This window comes from Haliotis rufescens, unplaced genomic scaffold, assembly GCF_023055435.1.
Source record: "Haliotis rufescens isolate VD_foot unplaced genomic scaffold, xgHalRufe1.0.p SCAF_1, whole genome shotgun sequence".
In the NCBI taxonomy this organism is placed as follows: Eukaryota; Metazoa; Mollusca; class Gastropoda; order Lepetellida; family Haliotidae; genus Haliotis; species Haliotis rufescens.
Window position 1 is genome coordinate 33,199,971 of NW_025963779.1, and position 19,347 is coordinate 33,219,317.

At 42.3% G+C, this 19,347-nt stretch overlaps 2 protein-coding genes across 2 annotated transcripts; both read right to left on the minus strand.

The window, feature by feature from the left end:
- Window positions 1-2,101: 2,101 nt before the first annotated feature.
- Window positions 2,102-4,882, minus strand: LOC124139430 (orexin receptor type 2-like). The gene is made up of 2 exons (XM_046506473.2): window positions 4,449-4,882; window positions 2,102-3,800 (listed from the first exon to the last, which is right to left on the minus strand). The coding sequence occupies exon 2, from the start codon at window positions 3,715-3,717 to the stop codon at window positions 2,521-2,523; it is 1,197 nt and encodes a 398-aa protein (XP_046362429.2). The 5' UTR covers window positions 3,718-3,800; window positions 4,449-4,882; the 3' UTR covers window positions 2,102-2,520.
- Window positions 4,883-8,420: 3,538 nt separating this feature from the next.
- LOC124139431 (NPC intracellular cholesterol transporter 1-like) lies at window positions 8,421-19,112 on the minus strand. The gene is made up of 8 exons (XM_048395042.1): window positions 18,960-19,112; window positions 14,965-15,127; window positions 14,096-14,687; window positions 13,460-13,593; window positions 10,993-11,218; window positions 9,945-10,042; window positions 9,338-9,504; window positions 8,421-8,604 (listed from the first exon to the last, which is right to left on the minus strand). The coding sequence occupies exons 1-7, from the start codon at window positions 19,047-19,049 to the stop codon at window positions 9,338-9,340; spliced, it is 1,470 nt and encodes a 489-aa protein (XP_048250999.1). The 5' UTR covers window positions 19,050-19,112; the 3' UTR covers window positions 8,421-8,604.
- Between the last annotated feature and the right edge of the window lie 235 nt (window positions 19,113-19,347).

Sequence of the window (19,347 nt, forward strand, 5' to 3'; positions counted from 1 at the left end):
GAGGCCTTTTCCTTTGACCTAAGTCAAAGGAGATGGAGAGGGTGGAGGAGTTGGACTTGTAGGAAGTCCTGAGGGAGTAGTCCCCAACCCTGAAAGCCAGCAAGGGCTCCAGGATGGCAACTAGCTCCCTCGGTAGCGACAGAGCGATGTCTCTCATAGTTGAGCGTGGGTAGCGAGCTTGGAAGGACACGTCTGCAAGGGGCGAGTGTCCAAGCGGAGAAATGTCTGAAGTCCAGGTGAGCAGCTACCTATGTGTTTGTCGTTCCGTGTCGCCAGTGTCAGACTGACAGACAACTCTACAACTCGCATGGCAGTGAGAGATTCTGAAGTCCAGATGGGCGGCTACCTATGTGTTAGTCGTTTCGTGTCGCCAGTGTCAGTCTGACAGTCAACTCTGCAACTCGCATGGCAGTGAGAGGTTCTGAAGTCCCGATGGGCAGCTACCTATGTGTTTGTCGTTCCGTGTCGCCAGTGTCAGTCTGACAGTCAACTCTGCAACTCGCATGGCAGTGAGAGGTTCTGAAGTCCAGATGGGCGGGTAACCTATGTGTTTGTCGTTCCGTGTCGCCAGTGTCAGCCTGACAGACAACTCTGCAACTCGTATGGCAGTGAGAGATTCTGAAGTCCAGATGGGCCCCAGGCCCGAAGCTCCCAATTTACTTCACAGATATTCATATACTGTCGCTCAAGCACAGATATTTACCAAGCACCACGTTTGATACTGTCATAGCGACTGATTTATGACTACCATTGTCTGCAGTACATTTGACTCCAAGGGCAAATTACCCTGTAGCCATGTCTCCATAACTTAATTGTCATTACGTTTCAGGCGCTAATCCCCGTTGTTAATCCTCACCAACATTTCATTGTATATTGACTGACAGCCAAACTGGGCTACTTTATCACTTCCCGTTAATTACTGTTATTTATAGTATGACATTTATTGCCTTAATTGTTCATCCCCTGAGTTGTGTCGGTACGTCACCCCCGGAAGTCCCATGTCCAGAGCAACGTCATTGTATTTCCATTGTTGTCCAGTACTATATATGTGCTACCATTACACAGTTACTGCGGTGTTAGAAAAGCTTGGTATTCCGAGTGCTGGTGTTGGGACGACCTCGAGCAGGATGTGCCGCTCGTAGGAAACGCCCTGAGGTGAGCTGGAGCTCCGCTCACCTCTTGTACGCCTGAGCTGGAAGGTCCGCTCATTGCTGTGTTTGTGTTGTCAGAGCAGGTATTCCGCTCATTGTGCATTTGTTGTTTACTGTTTGCATGTTGTGCATAAAGCGTTCCGGGACAGTGATGTCGATTGTGTCCTTTATTCCCCCAAGAGCTAATTCCCAGTCAACATGCGCGTTCTCAATACTAACATAATATAAGCTTTGCTGAAATTCAGTCCACCAGCCGCTGCACAATGAAATGGATACCCCTTGTTCATTAGGCTGAAAGAAAGAAAATTGGTTCTCAGGCAAAGACTTTTGGACAAAATAGTGCGTGAGGTCTTTGATATGTTCCAAACTAGAATGTATGCACTCATCCTGGGAGAGGGGCTCCCTACATTAATGTATTCCTTGAAGAGTAACATCCAGATAAATTTGTAGCAGCTGGTGTTGCGCATGTCATCGCATCCCAATTGCGTGGATCGATGCAAATGATGTCAACGATTATTCAGAGATTGCCGCCATATAGCTGGAATATTGCTGAGTGTGGCGTTAAACTACAAACAAACAAACATAATGGTAACTCTTCAGGCGGGGAGTTTTTGTACTTTTGTAAATCCCAGAATTCATCTTAATTGAATCTTCCTGGTACCCAATGCATGCTATCAAGAGCACACACAAAAATCTTCTATGTTTAACAGCCAGCTTTGTGTACTTTAATAGCCGACGCATATATGTTTTCTGAATCCCATTTGCCGCCTCCTTTTATATCCAATGAATTAGTGTTACATTTATCAACACAATTTTACAATATCACTATAAATAACTATTATAAAACTTGAGATCACGAAAACACATTAAAATACCACAATATTGCTTTTAATATTAAAAGATTTATTTAAGAAACATCAAAATCCTTTGAAGTTACATCATTGGGTATGTTTGAACTGAATCCCCCGTAGATCGGAAAGGAAATAGATAGATAGGTAGACCTTCTTTATTTCCTCCATTTCATGAAGAGGTCAAGGTATACAGTGATAAGACAAAATTTATAGGATAAGTGTGTGCACACACAGAGAGACATATGTATATTACATATATATCGGAAGACGTTCATATACATATGGTGTAATTAAATGGACAATTAGCATGTGCTATTTACAAGTGTACACATGCTTACAGTATATGCATTGTTTAGTATAAGCAGCTTTGGATGACTTCATCCCACTTTTTAACAGCACCACCAATATTTATAGTAGTTTAACTTAATGCTATTTATCTCTATTGTACAAACACTGGGGAACAGTTTGAGAAGGAGCACCAACTCCAATGACGGCGAGGTATCCTGTATCTTCGGACACTATCCCTGTGGCCTACATGTTACTTTTCTCCAAAGGAGTATAAGTTCCTGTCGGAAATACAGATTACAACAGGCGTAGATAATAGGATTAGCAGCACTGTTGATGAAGTACGATCTCAGAAACAGATTGTAAGCTGTTAATCCAGCTCCTTGAATGCCTTTGAAAATATGCTCATTGACTGATCTGGCCGCCATTAAAGACAGATGGGGGAGAAAACTCAGTACAAATACAAAGGTGATCAGAAAGAACATTAATAGTTTGTTTGAGTGTGTCCTTGCTGCTCGGGCATCTGTGGATGAGTCCAAAACGGTAGGCGTCCTTTTCGAGGAGGAAACTGCATCTTCTGTTTCAGAACCTCCTTGGTATTGGTTCGTCAGTTCGTCAGTTGGCGGCTTCGAGTCTGATACAGATACAGCACAAACACCTTCAGGAGCATCAAGCTGGACACTAAAGGCAGCAATGGATGTGTGTATCTGTTGGCCTGAGTGAATAGTCTGCTTGACTTTGACCTTGTTTAGGAATGTCCCGTGCCTAACAATCTGTCTCCATATTAGGCTGTAGAGGACAACAAGACATAGGGTTGTAGCAACAAATAGGAAGAACTGAGTACCGTTGTAGATGCTGGGATATATGGTCACGCTGTATTCATCTGCTGTAGAACAATCTGAACCGTTGATGTGGATATCGTTTGTGGTCCGTGTCCCTTCACCGAACACAGCAGCAAATGGCGATGCAAGAATCAAAGATATGACTGAACACACAGTGATTGCTACTTTGGCAACGAGCCATGTCGCCTGTCTTTGAAAAGGTCGGCAAATTTTCCGATATCTATCCACTGCTATAGTTAGGATTATGGCCCCTGATGCATACGATACAAATCCCATGACTAGTCTAATTACCTTGCAGAAGCCATATTGTGCAAACGTGTAACTGTATCTCATGTCAGCTATTTCATGAGGTATGCATATGCTACAGTTGACGAGATCAAATATTGCCAGGGCTATTATATAACTGTTGGTTGGACTTGGTTTAAACTTCACAATATACACATAACAGACGAGCGAGTTCCCCACGAAGCCTACCAACGTCAGAATGGCAAGAAACAAGATGGCGGGAAGCACCTGTAGTGCGTAACGGTCGTCATAGTCACGTAGGTAAGCGTCATGGTCGTCATGGAAACTAGTGTTGTCCATCATTTTCCGAAATTGCTGGAAGATCTGAATGGCCGCTGGGAAGCCCGTTGTCTTCTCTTGGCATCAATATATAGTGACCAGGCGATCTGAAATATAAATTGTTATATGGCTTGTTAAAATCTTCTCGTTGGCCATGACCCGCCGGCTCCTAACTCTTTTCAAGCATTGCTTAAAAATGACTTCAGGTTTCGGTTTTGCACAGGTGTTCAACTTTTGCTTTTGCTATACCTTTTAGTGACTTGCCATTGGTCAACATGACGCGTCTCTTCAAATATCGAGCCGCAGTGGACGTGGTCACTTGTTACATCGTATCAAGTTTGCTTTTTTATACATGTTAAACTACACAAAGAATAAAATGATATCCATATCTCAGTTTCGAAAAAAAGTCAAGAGAATCAAGTATTTTCTCTTATCTAGTCTTATATTTCGAGTGAGTGAGTGAGTGAGTACGGCAATATTATGATTATTTCAAGCAATGCCACGGCAGTTGTGGTTCAGGTTACGAAGCTTTATTGCAACACACATTAAACATGAAATTGACGGATCCTTAGCTCCTTCCGTTTCAAGCACAGGGAAGTAAGTGTTCATTAATCCTACAGTAAACTACTGCTTTTAATCTCAATGTTGTTTATGCTTAATATGTTTATATGGAGTGTTTACATAACAATTACTTACTTGGATAGGTTTAATATTATTTAATTGCTTATTGTTGAATAAGTAAAGTTCATATTTACCGTTTGCTGGCTTTGATGGTTGCCAAATCAATCCAGAGTTAAACCTGTGCACGAGCTCTACTGTTGACTGATATTGAAGCTATACGCAGAGCAGAGGATCGAACAGGGGATACGCGTTGCATATTGCCAATGTAATCTGAGCGCTCATTGGTCGGAACTGGCTTCCACTTCGCTAGATCCAGACCGAGGTTTGATTTAATGGTTAAAATAGCGTGTACATTGCAGAGTATCTTTTCACGGGTTATGAAGGAACGTACTGTACACAAACCCGTGAAGTATTTGCGGTGATATAGGTCATGAACTGCCACATGCCAAAATGAGTCATGGACACAAAGTATGATCCCTTACTTGCTCATCCGTTTATTTATGACGATGAATTTAAACCTTACCTGCATAGAGGTTTCAAAGTCCTTCTTCATTGTATGTACAAGGAAGGCCAGCATTTCACATATTGTTTTCTCAGATGATATTTGCTTTCATTTGTTACAAATTGTCCTTAACCGTTGAAGTTAGTGACGTTTGTTTGTTAGTTTGTTGTTTAACGCCGCATTCAGCAATATTCCAGCTGTAAGGCGGCGGTCTGTAAATAATCAGTGTTTGATATCATGAGCATCGATCCATGCATTTGGGATACGATGACATGCATCAACCAAGGCTGCGAGCCTGACCACACGACCCCGTTAGTCGCCTTTTACGACAAGCATAGTCGCCTTTTACGGCAAGCATGGGTTGCTTGAGACCTATTCTTCCCAGGATATTCACGGGTTTAGAATACAGTTCAGAATAAAGTTGATAGATTGCTTGTATTTCAAACTGATAGACTCATTGTATTTCAAGCTACTGGAATGAGCGTAGTATAAATTTTGTATTTTGTAGTTTAAAGAAACACGCATTGCAACAGTTGTGAAGCATGATTATTGTTTTCAGGAATTTTCGGGGACCTCCCTCCCTCGGTCCCTAACGGGCCAGCGTTGTATCCTCCATAGACTTCATCATCAACTCAATAGGCTGTTTAAAGCATTTGGATGGTGGTGGTTAGAGCGTTCGCTGGTCACACCTGAGTTCGATTCCCCACTTGGGTACAATATGTGAAGTGTCACACTATAAACCTCACTCATTTATTTTAGGGCATCTGCTTGATATAAGACGATATACATCACACGTGCATATCACTTTCCTTATATTTATTATTAGCTTAAATGAGCTAGCTTCGTATCTGCGTTCATCCTTACCCTAAGTACACGCAGGTGCAACCTTCGCCTGGCCTATTTGTGCTATCTGTAATATGTCCAGATATGAAGTCAGTGACCGAGTCATCATTTGATAAGGTGAGGTGAAATTGGGTTTAACGTCGCGTCCAAGATTTTGTACTTATATATCGACGTGCATGCACGTGTGTGTGTGTGTGTGTGTGTGTGTGTGTGTGTGTGTGTGTGTGTGTGTGTGCTTGTTCTATTCCGGACTGATGACGATTTATAGTGCTTGCCCACTGAGATACCATGCCGCAGTTCACCATGAATACCCCACTCAGACACAGTATACTGACTCCGAGCCGACCAGTGCTTGTTTTAGCCCCTTAATGCCGAGCGCCAGACAGGGTAACAACAAGAACCATCTTTTGACGTCTTTTGGTATGACGCGGCCGGGAATCGAACCCCGGACCTTCCGCTCTACGGGCGGACGCTCTACCACTAGATTAACAGGCAACCGTAGATATTTACAACCAGCTAGTACCAGGTGGCATGGTCTGCTGTGGTGAAACACACGAGTACGGGTTAGGTGATGACACACATGGGGTCGTAATCGGAGCAGAGCTGGACTTCAGATCCGACGATTTTGCAGCGTATCCCGACACGGGCACGAAGCAGCCAACCGTGAACAGAATATACATTCTTTAGTTAATAAGGGGGCGGTGAGGTAGCCTTGTGGTTAAACGTTGAGGAAACTGGGTCGATTCTAGTGTAAGCGTCTCTCGCCGCGATATTGTTGGTCCATATTGCTGAAAGTGTTGTAGAACCTCGGGACACGATCTGGCATTATTGTTGGAGACAGGATAAAATTTGTTTCAGGAAACAGCAATTTATTGAAAAGCACCAACAACACTGGCGAGCATTAACAACACGAGCAACATTTGTTTGTGGCTAACACATCTGTTTCAAGTTCATATTTCCAAAATTTACGGGATCAAATATAAAAAATACGCTTTCCAATGTATGACATGGCTGACGTCTTAGTCATGTTGTAACTAGCGTCAGGGATCCCAGTGTCAGTCTGGGAGTAGTGTATGTTTGTGTCCTTAACAAGATATTTCATGGATGACAACTTCTATATTAAGGAAGAGAATTTCTGGATGTCAACTACGTTATTATGAGGAACACAACGTTTCGGAGTTTATGCTTACTCCTTCATCAGGTGAATCAGGTTAATTGCCAATAATCGGTTAAATAAATGATGTTTGAAGGAAAGTAAAGTTTTATCTGTCAGTGTACACACTGAATAGAGTTATCACCCGTTCTGAATATTTATTTTGACACACGAGTTATTTTGTGAACTAATCTCATTTACATCGTAATATGTTTGGTTGAAAATCACAGCAGAAAAAGTGTCTTACGTCAACTGGAATCAAGGCAAAACGATAGTGCGTGGTGCAGCAAACACTATGATGAAACGTGAAATAAACATAATCGCCAAGCCACGAGTTGACTAAGAAAATTAGCAAAGTACACGGACATGTTTGATGTTATGTAGTTCATTTATGATATAACACTTCCGTCATTGAATATACAATCACATTGTACACATATGCCGACGAGGTTATGATAAAACAATCTTTTTCGGAAATACGTATCTCGAAATGCACCTTTCGATTCACTTCCGGGATCCCGACAGCAAAATGCGAATTTCAGTGTATTACAGGCATATTTTAGTTGGACCTCAGGATAAAATGTGCAATATCTTTTGTATTAGATACAGAGGATACCATTTTTTGTCTGAAATGTCCATCAGTGAAATGCACAACATGCTCTCTGTTCCCTATCAGCTGATGCGGCACACACTGCAAGGAGCTCTGCTCTCCAAGCCTCGTTTTCGATCCAAAATGGCGAAAATGTGAAAAAAGGTCAATAGTATGGCACTATTATGAAGTTCTCATCCATGAAATATCTTGTCTGTTACTTTATACCAACTTCTAAACAAAATGCCAATCAAACAATTTATTGGAGTACCGTGTACTGTTGCGGTTTTCTTCAGCACTTTTCGAAACAATTATGCCCAAATCTGACACCTGATCGGCTTGGAGGTAACCGATAAAATAAGTTGTACGGATGTTCCAGTCGGCGAATATGTGTGTGCAGCTATATTATTGGTTCATCTAAGGGACCAACCAAAGGATATCCCTTTTCGACAGCCTGAACCTTAAATCATAATTATTTTTTTCAAAGAAATTCGGAAACAACCCCCCTCCTCTCTCCCCCCCCCCCCCCCCCCCCAACCACACACACACACACACACACACAAACCTTCTATGAAATGATCGGTCCAGATATGCACATCAGTTGTTTCTGTACGTTGACCTAGTTGGCCATGTGTCCGTCCGGAAATTTTCAAATCAAACTTAAAGCGTCCCAGAAACCGATGATTATGGGTTCTAATCCCTTGATTGTGTTTCTGGGTTTGTCAGCACCATACCCCTGCTGGTGGATCTCACTAAATTAGTAAACGTCTAAGACCTGCATCACTTCCGGCTTTCGACCCACATCAAGTCGATACGTCTTGATATAATTGAAATACTATTTAAAAAGGCATTCAACGTTTGATAAAATAACACAATTTGCACACTTCTGTGTTATGTATGTATAAGATAACAATAGTGAAACGAAGCAGATAGCTAAGTCTATGCCAAAGCGAGATGACATGGTGTACAGAATTAAACCGACAATGCGGCTTGTTAAAACAAAATAAGTTAACAAGTAATGAAAAGCAGATGTGAAATGGAAAGTTTATGAGATAAAACATGAATGCAATAGGCCAGAGAATTAAAACATGAATGGATTCAGTCTAAGGTAACTGCAGAATCGCTCCCATGTGGTGTCCGGTCAGCGGTTGGTGCCATTCGCCAACACTTGCAACTTTCCGTAACAAATACTGTACGTTTTACCTGAAATATAAAAGATTGAATGTGGAAACCTCGACAATCCAGATATGCAACTACACGTGTATACTATGTTAAAACTTTTAGAATTGACTTCACCTCACACATAAGAAGGTAATATCAAGTTGAAACCTCGAAAGCAAGGCTCCATAGCAAGTAGCACACACGCACGCACGCACGCACGCACGCACGCACGCACGCGCGCGCGTTTTAATATTATCTTCTTATTTTCTTATTTGTGGGGGCGGTCGGGTAGCCTAATGGTTAAAACGTTCGCTCCTCACTCCGAAGACCCGGGTTCGATTCCCGACATGGGAATCAGAGGTGTGAAGCCCAATACTGGTTTTCCCCGAGAGAGAATGCTGCATAAACCACGTAGCGGGACACCATGAATGTGTCAATGTATGATGTGCAGGATTTCCTTCTCACATCGAACAAAAGGTTGTTTGTTCCATTGTTTATCTATTTTTGACATGTGGCCATACCGATATAATGCAAGTATTTCTTGTCCTGGTAGCAAGTTGCCCTTTGCTAGATGTGAAATCCCCATAAACTAGGACATTCCCCAAATAATCTATAATGTCATTGCGAAAGTACCAACTTATTCGTAAGTCGCTCGCTTAGCTAAGACAGCTTCGAACATAAACCGTCCTATCGTACCCCCCCCCCCCCCCCCCCCCCCCCCCCCACACACACACACACACCACAGAGACTAATACAGAAGGACAGGTAGTGTTACCTATTTGGGGGGTTCAAAGAAGGTGATCTTCACATCGCTGTGGGCGTCCTGCCACGTCTTGATGAAGCTCCGGAGCCCCTCCGTCCACACTGCAGCAGCGGCAGACACCCGGGGGTTCTTCAGCACGAACGTCATCACCAGTGCGGTGGAGTTCTGGTAGTTGCTGCCTGAAAGGTCATAAAAAATAATATAAACTTCAATCTGGAGGAATTCCTCAGACCGGTATGGTGTCAATATCCGTAATATTTTGTTTCACTCTATATCTTTGTTTGGGCATAAACAGAATCTGTGGGTATTGACACATCTCACTTGACAGTGATAGTGATGTTTAAACATTGGGACATTGGATACATTTTACCTGAGTAAATAGGTTTTTGACAAAAGGACCAGAAGGTCGTGAAATCCCGATAATCCATGCGGTACCGGTCAAGGTGAAATGGGATTAATGGAAGATTCTGTTGATATTTTTCAATCGACATCAAAATGGACGCCCATGTGTGGTTTTCGATCCATCAAATCTCCTATCTGACTCCATATCTGTGAAAACGTGTGTATAGTCTGTAGCTGTCATGCATACAGTCATGAAGGATGCAATGGCTCTACCTACCGTCATATCCACAAAATATCTGGGACGGTTTGACCACACCCCCGTAGTCCGGCACACAGGAGATGTTCAGAGGAGGGTCCAAGACTGTCTCGGGGTGTCTGGAATGGTGCCAGTGTATGAGATACGTATGGTAATGAACGGAAAAAATCTTGTCTAATTATTTGTTCACGTAGGCTTTATTTTATTTTATTTTATTGAAAATGTCATTTTTAACAAAACTCTTTTCAAAAATTCTATCCATACTTTGCGTTTATTTGAGTTATCATTCAATATATGTAACTTTATAGTTTTAACAGAATCCTTCTTTGCATCAAGGTCCAATAACAACACTCTGCTTGTCTTGGATAACTCGAACAATATTAACAGTGTATCACAAGTCTTTAAAAATAACTGTTATAAAAATGCCTACCGTATTGTATAAATTAAACAACTCAAGAAACGTAACGGGTTTTTGAAAACAAGATGCGACCAAACGAAAAAGACACGGGTTTTGTTTTCGACCTGGATTCCTTTCGATGAAATTAACTACACGTTATTGGAAGTAGGTGATCAGTGACGAGAATTTTATGCTTGTTCTTTTCAAAAATCCGATTTCGTAGCCAATTGAAGATGTTGAAGTGTGACGGAAATCTAACGGGTCGACCCGCAGCCCCGGTAGTGACCGACAGAGCAGCTGATACTACACGATAAACGGCTGCCCAGGCATCTGCTGATCAGACTACGAGAACTATACCGGTGTTGGTGTGTCTTGCACTAAGCTTTGCGCCGGTATCAACAGGCCTACCCAGTATGAGACGACCAAAAATTTAAAAAAATATGATGACATGCATTCATTTTGCTGTTTTCCGAGAGGCTTGTCGAGTCGTCGAAGCAAATTGTTTAAGTGTGGGAATTCATGCATATTTCAGTTATTTTGTATCTCGGTGTGCAAACTCGACAAATAACATATTATACATCTGCTGGACACATCTTACCTTTGTTCACTCCCTCACTAACTCAATTACGCACGCAACCGACCAACCGACCAAACAACCAACCAACTATTAACCTGAAGCACGTGAGGAGATGATCCAGGAAGTCGGCCATAACGAAAAATCCCGATGGGTCCATCACTTTCTTGTCAACGTTGTGGTTGCTGTTCTGAAAGTACTGTAAGACGCTACGGACAGTGCAGTGTTTGGCGACCTGACCATGTAGGCATATGTCCTCCAGGCTCACACGGGTAGATCCCTTGGTGAAGTTCAACGTTTGTATTTTAGTCTGCAAATCGAGTAATTGAAATATGGACAGAGTTGTGTTTGAGTCATGATATAGGTACAGTCAACATTGGACACAATGACACACGTACAGTCAACATTGGACACACTGACACACGTACAGTCAACATTGGACACAATGACACACGTACAGTCAACATTGGACACACTGACACACGTACAGTCAACATTGGACACAATGACACACGTACGGTCAACTATGGGCACAAGGACACACGTACAGTCAACTACGGACACAATGACAGACGAACAGTCAACATCGGACACAATGACACATGAACAGTCAACTATGGACACAAAGACACACGTACAGTCAAATGCGGACACAATTACACATGAACAGTCAACATTGGACACAATGACATATAAACAGTCAACATGGGACACAATGACACACGTACAGTCAACTATGGACACAATTACACATGTACAGTCAACATTGGACACAATGACAAACGTACAGTCAACTATGGACACAATGACACACGTACAGTCAACTATGAACACAATGACACACGTACAGTCAACTATGTACATAATTACACATTACAGTCATCTATGGACACAATGACATATGAACAGTCAACATTGAACACACTGACACATGTACAATCAACTAAGGACACAAAGACACATGTGCAGTCAACTATGGACACAATGACACACGTACAGTCAAATACGTACACAATGACATATGAACAGTCAATTATGGACATAATTACACATAACCAGTCAATATGGACACAATCACAAACGTACAGTCAACTATGGACACAATGACACTCGTATAGTCAACTATGGACACAATGACACATGAACAGTCAACTATGAATACATTAACACACGTACAGTCAACTACGGACACAATGACAAACGTATAGTCAACTATGGACACAATGACACATGAACAGTCAACTATGAATACATTAACACACGTACAGTCAACTACGGACACAATGACAAACGTAAAGTCAACTATGGACACAATGACACATTAACAGTCAACTACGTACACAATGACAAACGTACAGTCAACTATGGACACACTGACACACGTACAGTCAACTATGAACACAATGACACACGTACAGTCATCTATGGACACAATGACAGACGTACAGTCAACTACGGACATAATTACACATAACCAGTCAACATTGGACACAATGACACACGTACAGTCAACTATGGACACAAGGACACACGTACAGCCAACTACGGACACAATGACACATGTACAGTCAACTATGTACACAATTACACATTACAGTCATCTATGGACACAATGACATATGAACAGTCAACATTGAACACACTCACACATGTACAATCAACTAAGGACACAAAGACACATGTGCAGTCAACTATGGACACAATGACACACGTACAGTCAAATACGTACACAATGACATATGAACAGTCAATTATGGACATAATTACACATAACCAGTCAATATGGACACAATCACAAACGTACAGTCAACTATGGACACAATGACACTCGTATAGTCAACTATGGACACAATGACACATGAACAGTCAACTATGAATACATTAACACACGTACAGTCAACTATGGACACAATGATAAACGTACAGTCATCTATGGACACAATGACACATGAACAGTCAACTATGGACACAATGACACACATACAGTCATCTATGGACACAATGACATATGAACAGTCAACATTGGACACAAAGCACACGTACAGTCAACTAAGGACACACGTATAGTCAACTTAGGACACAAAGACACACGTACAGTCAAAGTCAAATAATAGTCTTTACTATTTTAGTACTTACACAATACTGATATGACTAAGTCAAAATGTTTGAGTGAGTGAGTGAGTTAGGTTTAACGCCGCTTTGAACTGAATTCAAGTTATGTTAAGGCGTGTCAGCAGGAAATCCCGAAGTGATGCAGGTCTCAGACGTTTACCACTTTGGTAAAACCAACAAGCACAGGTATGTCGATGAAAAACCTAGACACATAGTAGGGGCGAACTGAGGATCGAACTCACGATCATAGGTTTCGGGCGTACCCAAGTGACGCAACTGTGCATAGAGAATTGCATCGTCTTTGACGACTGAGCCACCCGTTCCCCCTTAAACGTTTGAAACTCGAGTTACATATTTGAAATGATGGGAAAAAGAGGACAATTGTTAATCTTGCCAAATAAATGTTTATCTCATAGACTGTCCTGACAAAGTTGATATAGGGTATCATACTGACCTGATGCAGGAACTCTTTCTCAAAGACTGATTGGAACATGATGCTCTTGAGACTCGGTGGCGGGTAAAAATGCTTTACCTCGGAGTGGTTGCCGAGCCTCTGAATCACCAGGTGGAGACTCGCATATCCCGGGCTGCAGGTATAAAGTCAACAGAGGACGTTTACGGTAATGTGATGGGGAGTAGTGATTCATCAGATGAGGAGCAGGATCAAGAGAAATCCTTCACGAGGGCCAAACATTGCTTTACTTCCGGTGTCGCCATGGCTGAATATGGCTCCTCTTTCCGCCTTCATTTCTGCTTATCTACATTTTCTGTCTCCCTTGTCCTCCGGCCCTCTCTGCGTTTCTCTCCCAGATCCCATCCTTCCCTGCTACCCCCTTCTCTATCGTTCGCTCTCTGTCCGCGTCTCTGCCCACCTTAAAGCACCCCTCCCCCCTCCCCGTCCACTCCCTCCTCACTAAGCATCACATTCCATCCTCTCCCAGCCCTCTTACACCTCTCTCTCCATCTCGATTATCCTGTCACCCTCCCTGTCCCCGCCCCTATTTGCCCTATCCCTCTCTCCGGCACTCTCTCTCTGTCTCCTGAGTCTCTATAAAATAATGGCATTTATTTTTCCCCGAAGAAACTTACACTTCTTGAATTACGTCCCATGGACCGTTTGTACACGGGTAAGCTGGAACCGGGGCCTGGGTGGTGGTGGGGCATGGAACAGCCCCGCAGTCCCTACAGGAACACTTGCTTCTGTTGCCGAAAGGGGAGGAACATGGAATAGCTGTTGCGTTCATGGGATACAAGGTCACTCCGCTCGGTATCGTGTCCGGATTGTCAGTGACATTGAACTGGGTCGAGAAAGGTATTTGGCCAGTGTTTGTGTTGCCGATGTAGTCAAGCAGCCGTTTTGGGGAACATTTATCTGAAGGCCGACCACACAAAACACTAATAGCTCTCTCGCCTGACGATGGCATCCTGACTTCCTTGCAGGAGTTGAACATGCCGTCGGCGAACGTCGTAGAGACATCGTACTTGATCGCAGTTACAGAGTGACGGCTAGTGGTGCTGGTGACGGCGATGAAGTCACTCTGTTTGGGACTACACACCATGTTGCAGAAGATGTTCCTGAAGTTGTGATTGCATGCTGGGCAGATTCCCAGAAGCTGATCTGGCACTGATAGCATGAACTTGAGCCATCTCAGCTGAAGAGCGTCACAACACGTGTCAGTGTCTGAAATACAAATTAGAATGATTTCAGGTATATCACAGCTACGTGTAACTCAGCTGTTGAGAGACACAGCACGTGTCTGACATACACGTGAGAGTGTTTTGCCAGATATTTCACAGCACCTCAATTGTTGAGCGTCACACCCAGTAATAATATTACCGAGCATGTACTTCGGGTGTGATAATTCAAACCTCAACATGTTAACAAGGCTCGAAATGTTGGGCTAGGAAGATGAAAGCTCCTTTAAGAGAGACACATGACTTTAAATGAAGATACTTACGATGAGCAAAATCTGGACACCATTCGTCCAATACACTTCTAGCTGTGGGGTCAGTGAGGGGTTTGGGGGGACCAGTGTATGCACAGAAGACTGACATCCCGGTGACTGGGTCCACCCCACATATCCCATACATCACGCAATGGCCATTTCCCGGGGGTACTGCCTGACAATGTAAATACAGACTGAGTTATTTAGCTTTAAAGACAATTTTAGGGGCGGACCATTTGATATTTATAGTCATTTTTTTCTTCATTTTTTGGGTCTGAGCTTTTCTTCTTCTTAAAAGAAAGCTGAGATTTCTTTTTTAGGACACATTTCATAATCAACATATGTAAAGAATGTTCAGATTTTCTCACTGTTCACTAAAACTTATGTGGATGACATCATAACGAATCACCTCAAGGCAGTATTCCGAAAAGATCAAAGAAGCAGGACTCAATTAATAAAATGTAAATTCATGACAAAACAAGTCACCAACTTCAGGCATGTCTTCGGCAAAGATGGCATCTATGTCAATCCTTCAAAACAAATTCAGTCACGAAGATCCCACCTCCTAAAAATGTCCATGACGTGCGTCATTTCTTGGGTTTGGACTCGTTTTATCACACGATTTTAGCAAACTTTTCTGGCATCGCCTCACCTCCATACAACCTTCTGAAAAAAGACGCGTCTTTTGATTGGTCTCACAATTGCCAACAGGCATTCGAAAAGCTGAAGCAAGCCCTTACAACAGATCCCATCCCTGCATATATCGACTAAAACAAACACTTCATCCTAGTATCTGATTCATCTGTAACTGCAATTGGGTACATTTTAGGCCAGCTTAATTCTCATGGCATAACTTGTAATGATGCTGGCAATTCATATCTTTTGTTTATGTAACGATAAGTACCTTCCTTGACATTGGTCCTGTTCTGTTTTTTTAGGAACAAACAATGTTGGTTGGTAACTTTTATTTTGCTCGCCAGTTTAGGTTATTTCAATAAACTATATTTTCTTTCTGCGTATGTTTATATTGTATCTTTTTCCAAGTAAGGGTAAATGATGCTTAATGGTTATTTCACCTCACAGTCAACAACTGTTATGGCCTCTTGAAATGGAAGATTTGAAATGATTATTAAAATACAATGGCATGTTACTGAAGGCAGCATGGGTGGCCCAGTCGTCTAGGGCGCCGCGATTCGCTGTGCAGAGTTGCGTCCCTTTGGCACGCCAGAAACCTATGATTTGATCTATGACCCGGTTTGTCAGCACCATACCCATGATCGTGGGTTTCACCAAAGTGGTAAACGTCTGAGACCTGCATCACTTCGGGCTTTCCTCCCACATCAAGCTGACACGCTGTGATGTAACTGGAATACTTTTAAAAGCATGCTAAACCCAACTCACTCACTCACTCACTCTAGCTACATAGTCACCAGTTCATATGCACTACCGGGCATTTCAAGTTACAAAAATTCCCATCTTCTCACATTGCGAAAAGATGGGACTTTGGTTTTTCTCAACAAACCTAACTAAATAACAATCCTTCCAGTGACCTTGACCTTCGTCGAAGGTAACTCAAACTACTAGAATGTCTCCCCCTAAGGATACTTTGAACCGAGTAGAGTTATCATAAAGATAACATATTGACAATGGGAGCAATTCGTCCTTCAGTAACATGACATTGTATTTTAAATACAAAATATACATTTACAATGACTATATGATAAATAAACTAAACACCATACCCATTGCTGGAGTTCCATATAACAACTGATATGGCACATGCTACACAATGGAAATAGATCACAGTGACCAACTACTGTTTTCATAAGATTGTCATCATGAGAATTGACATCTGTAATCATTTGCTAAAGATTATATTTAGATAATGATAAGCTTCATGTCAGGAACATAAATCAGGGAAGTGGTAGAGCAATTGTAATTTGAGAGGGAGAGCCTAGTAGTGAAGAGTTCCTAGCAACAGAAGTTTTCTCTTGTCTATTTCAGATTCCAAGGGAGTCCATCCAATGCGTTAAGGCGTTACAAATATCAGTCCGTGTGGTATGAGGGACGCCTTGTGCAATTTTTAATGCAGCTCTCTGGGTAGGGGAAAGCTAGCGAATCGTGCTCCCAAGCCCAAGGGTCGGTATGGGGAGACGAATATCGGTAGTTAATAGTTGTATCTGGTGGCAAACAGATCGACTTCTGGTTTCTGGTAATGCAGACCAATCAATTGAAGCATCTTTGGATTGAGTTGCCACTCAGTCGGGGAAAGATGATCCGGTAGTGATAGTGCATCTGCGATCAAGTTATCCCCGGAATGTGTCTGTTTCGAACTTGAATGTGAAACGAGTCCATCAGTTGAAACAACTGGTTTGTCGTTTGTAGCAGAGATTGGGGATTTCGTCTAGCCAATTTTGTTGATTGAACCATCAGTCAGGATGCTCGTAGGAACTCTGCCCAATACCACCACCAACTGGAGTTTTTTCAGTGGGGTTCAACTCTGACGTTTTGATGTTGATGAACCATCCTCGTTGATGTAATAATATCCAGGCGAACTGTAGATGTTTCTCCAGAATACTATGATCTGAGCCAGGATGCAATCGTCTATGTATGCTTCAAACATGATGCCCCGACGAAACTGAGTGCTAGGTTTCGTGATGCGGGGAATAACCACGGGTCGTAGAAATTAAGAACGGGAACAACTGGTAATAAACCCCTTGACAAAAGAAGCGGAGGTGTTGATGCTGATCCCGATGAATTGGTACATGAAAACCCGCGATGTGAGCAACCACGAGTCAGCTAAAACCAAATGGAAGCACCTTCCGCTGATCAGGTATGCTGTCGGGTTGAGCGTCTAATGTCGGCGCTTAATACTGGTGAAGAGACGGTGAATTCCACCCCACGGGTGCCATAATTCCAGATGGTTGAAGCACTGTATTTGTTCGACTGCAAACCAGTGCTCGGCAATTCGGAGATCCAGTTTAAGAATTCCTTTGATATAAACAAATTTTGTTTATAGGTATAAATATGAAAAATAAATGTGAGGTTATTTCACCTGAGTTAACCAGTATTAATCAAGGGTACCTCAGCGCAATATACGGAATAGAACGCATACAATGCAACCTTAGAAACAAAATGGCTGCCAGGAGACTGAGAAATAGAACAGCCATGTGTATTGCTACACCACGAAAAGAGATTAACAAGTGTCTTATTACTTGACAAAATCGCCATTGTATCTTTTCTATTTAATGCACATATAACGGCAAGACGGTTCAAAATTACGCTTATAACATCAAACAAAATCAACACACGAAATTTATATTTCCCTGGCCCGTGTCAGAATACACCAATAATATCAATACCATGTTAATTATCTTCATTAAATGCTTTTATTCGTAATTGAATCAATAAAGAAAACATATTTTCTGTACTAATGACTTCACTGTGAGGCTGATAGTGCCGCATCTCAAGGGTTCAGTCGGCATGGACAACTTAGGTCAATCTAAGTATGACGTAAATCAGGTAACATGAGGTAACATATTGGTCAACCAAGAATAACTTGGATTATACCTTGGTCAACATGGGTTCTCCTGGGTCGTCCAGGGTTTTCAAATCGAACGCAAGCACTATTATCTTCAGTTGTAATTTTGAATTTAGGGCGAACTTGGTAAGACGTGGTCATAGAACAACATTGTAGGAGTTGCCTCCCCTTATCTAGACTACAACCGCACTCTGCAATGTTCCAACTATTTAGCTACGGTCCGTTAATAAACAAGTCTTGACCAGACAGTACAGTGATTATATTATGGGGATCGATCCAGCGAACTGGGATACGATGACATGCTTTAAACAAGTCAACGAGCCAGAACACCCAACCCCGTTAGTCGCCTCTTACGATAAGCATGGGTCGCTGAGAACCAGAATGAACCCAAGGGACTGTTGCGATGTTGATGAAATGGACAGTTTCATTGTTGCTCTGTCATACTGGTACTGGTGTCTGTCCATACCTGTCGACGATCTTTGCAGACTGATACTGTAACAAACAGCAGTAGAAAACAAAACAGATCCCGAGCAGCCACGTACATCACATCAGCCATCTTGGTTTGCTTTAACCCTTTGTTTGCCACTATATATGACCTGTGTACAGTGTGCCGTATTTATATTTGAGAGTGACGTTGTGAAAAACTGCATACCTTTGTCTGAATAACGACGTAACATAACGACGGTAAAACCCACAATTTTCAAATTTCGCTCTATAAGTTCAAACATATCCCTCACTGACTACAGTAAACTACGTTTATAACGAACACGCTTATAACGAACTGGTGAATATAACGAACTGTTTTTTTTTGTCCCAGCCATTTGCTGTATATATGCTGTATATACGTTTATAAC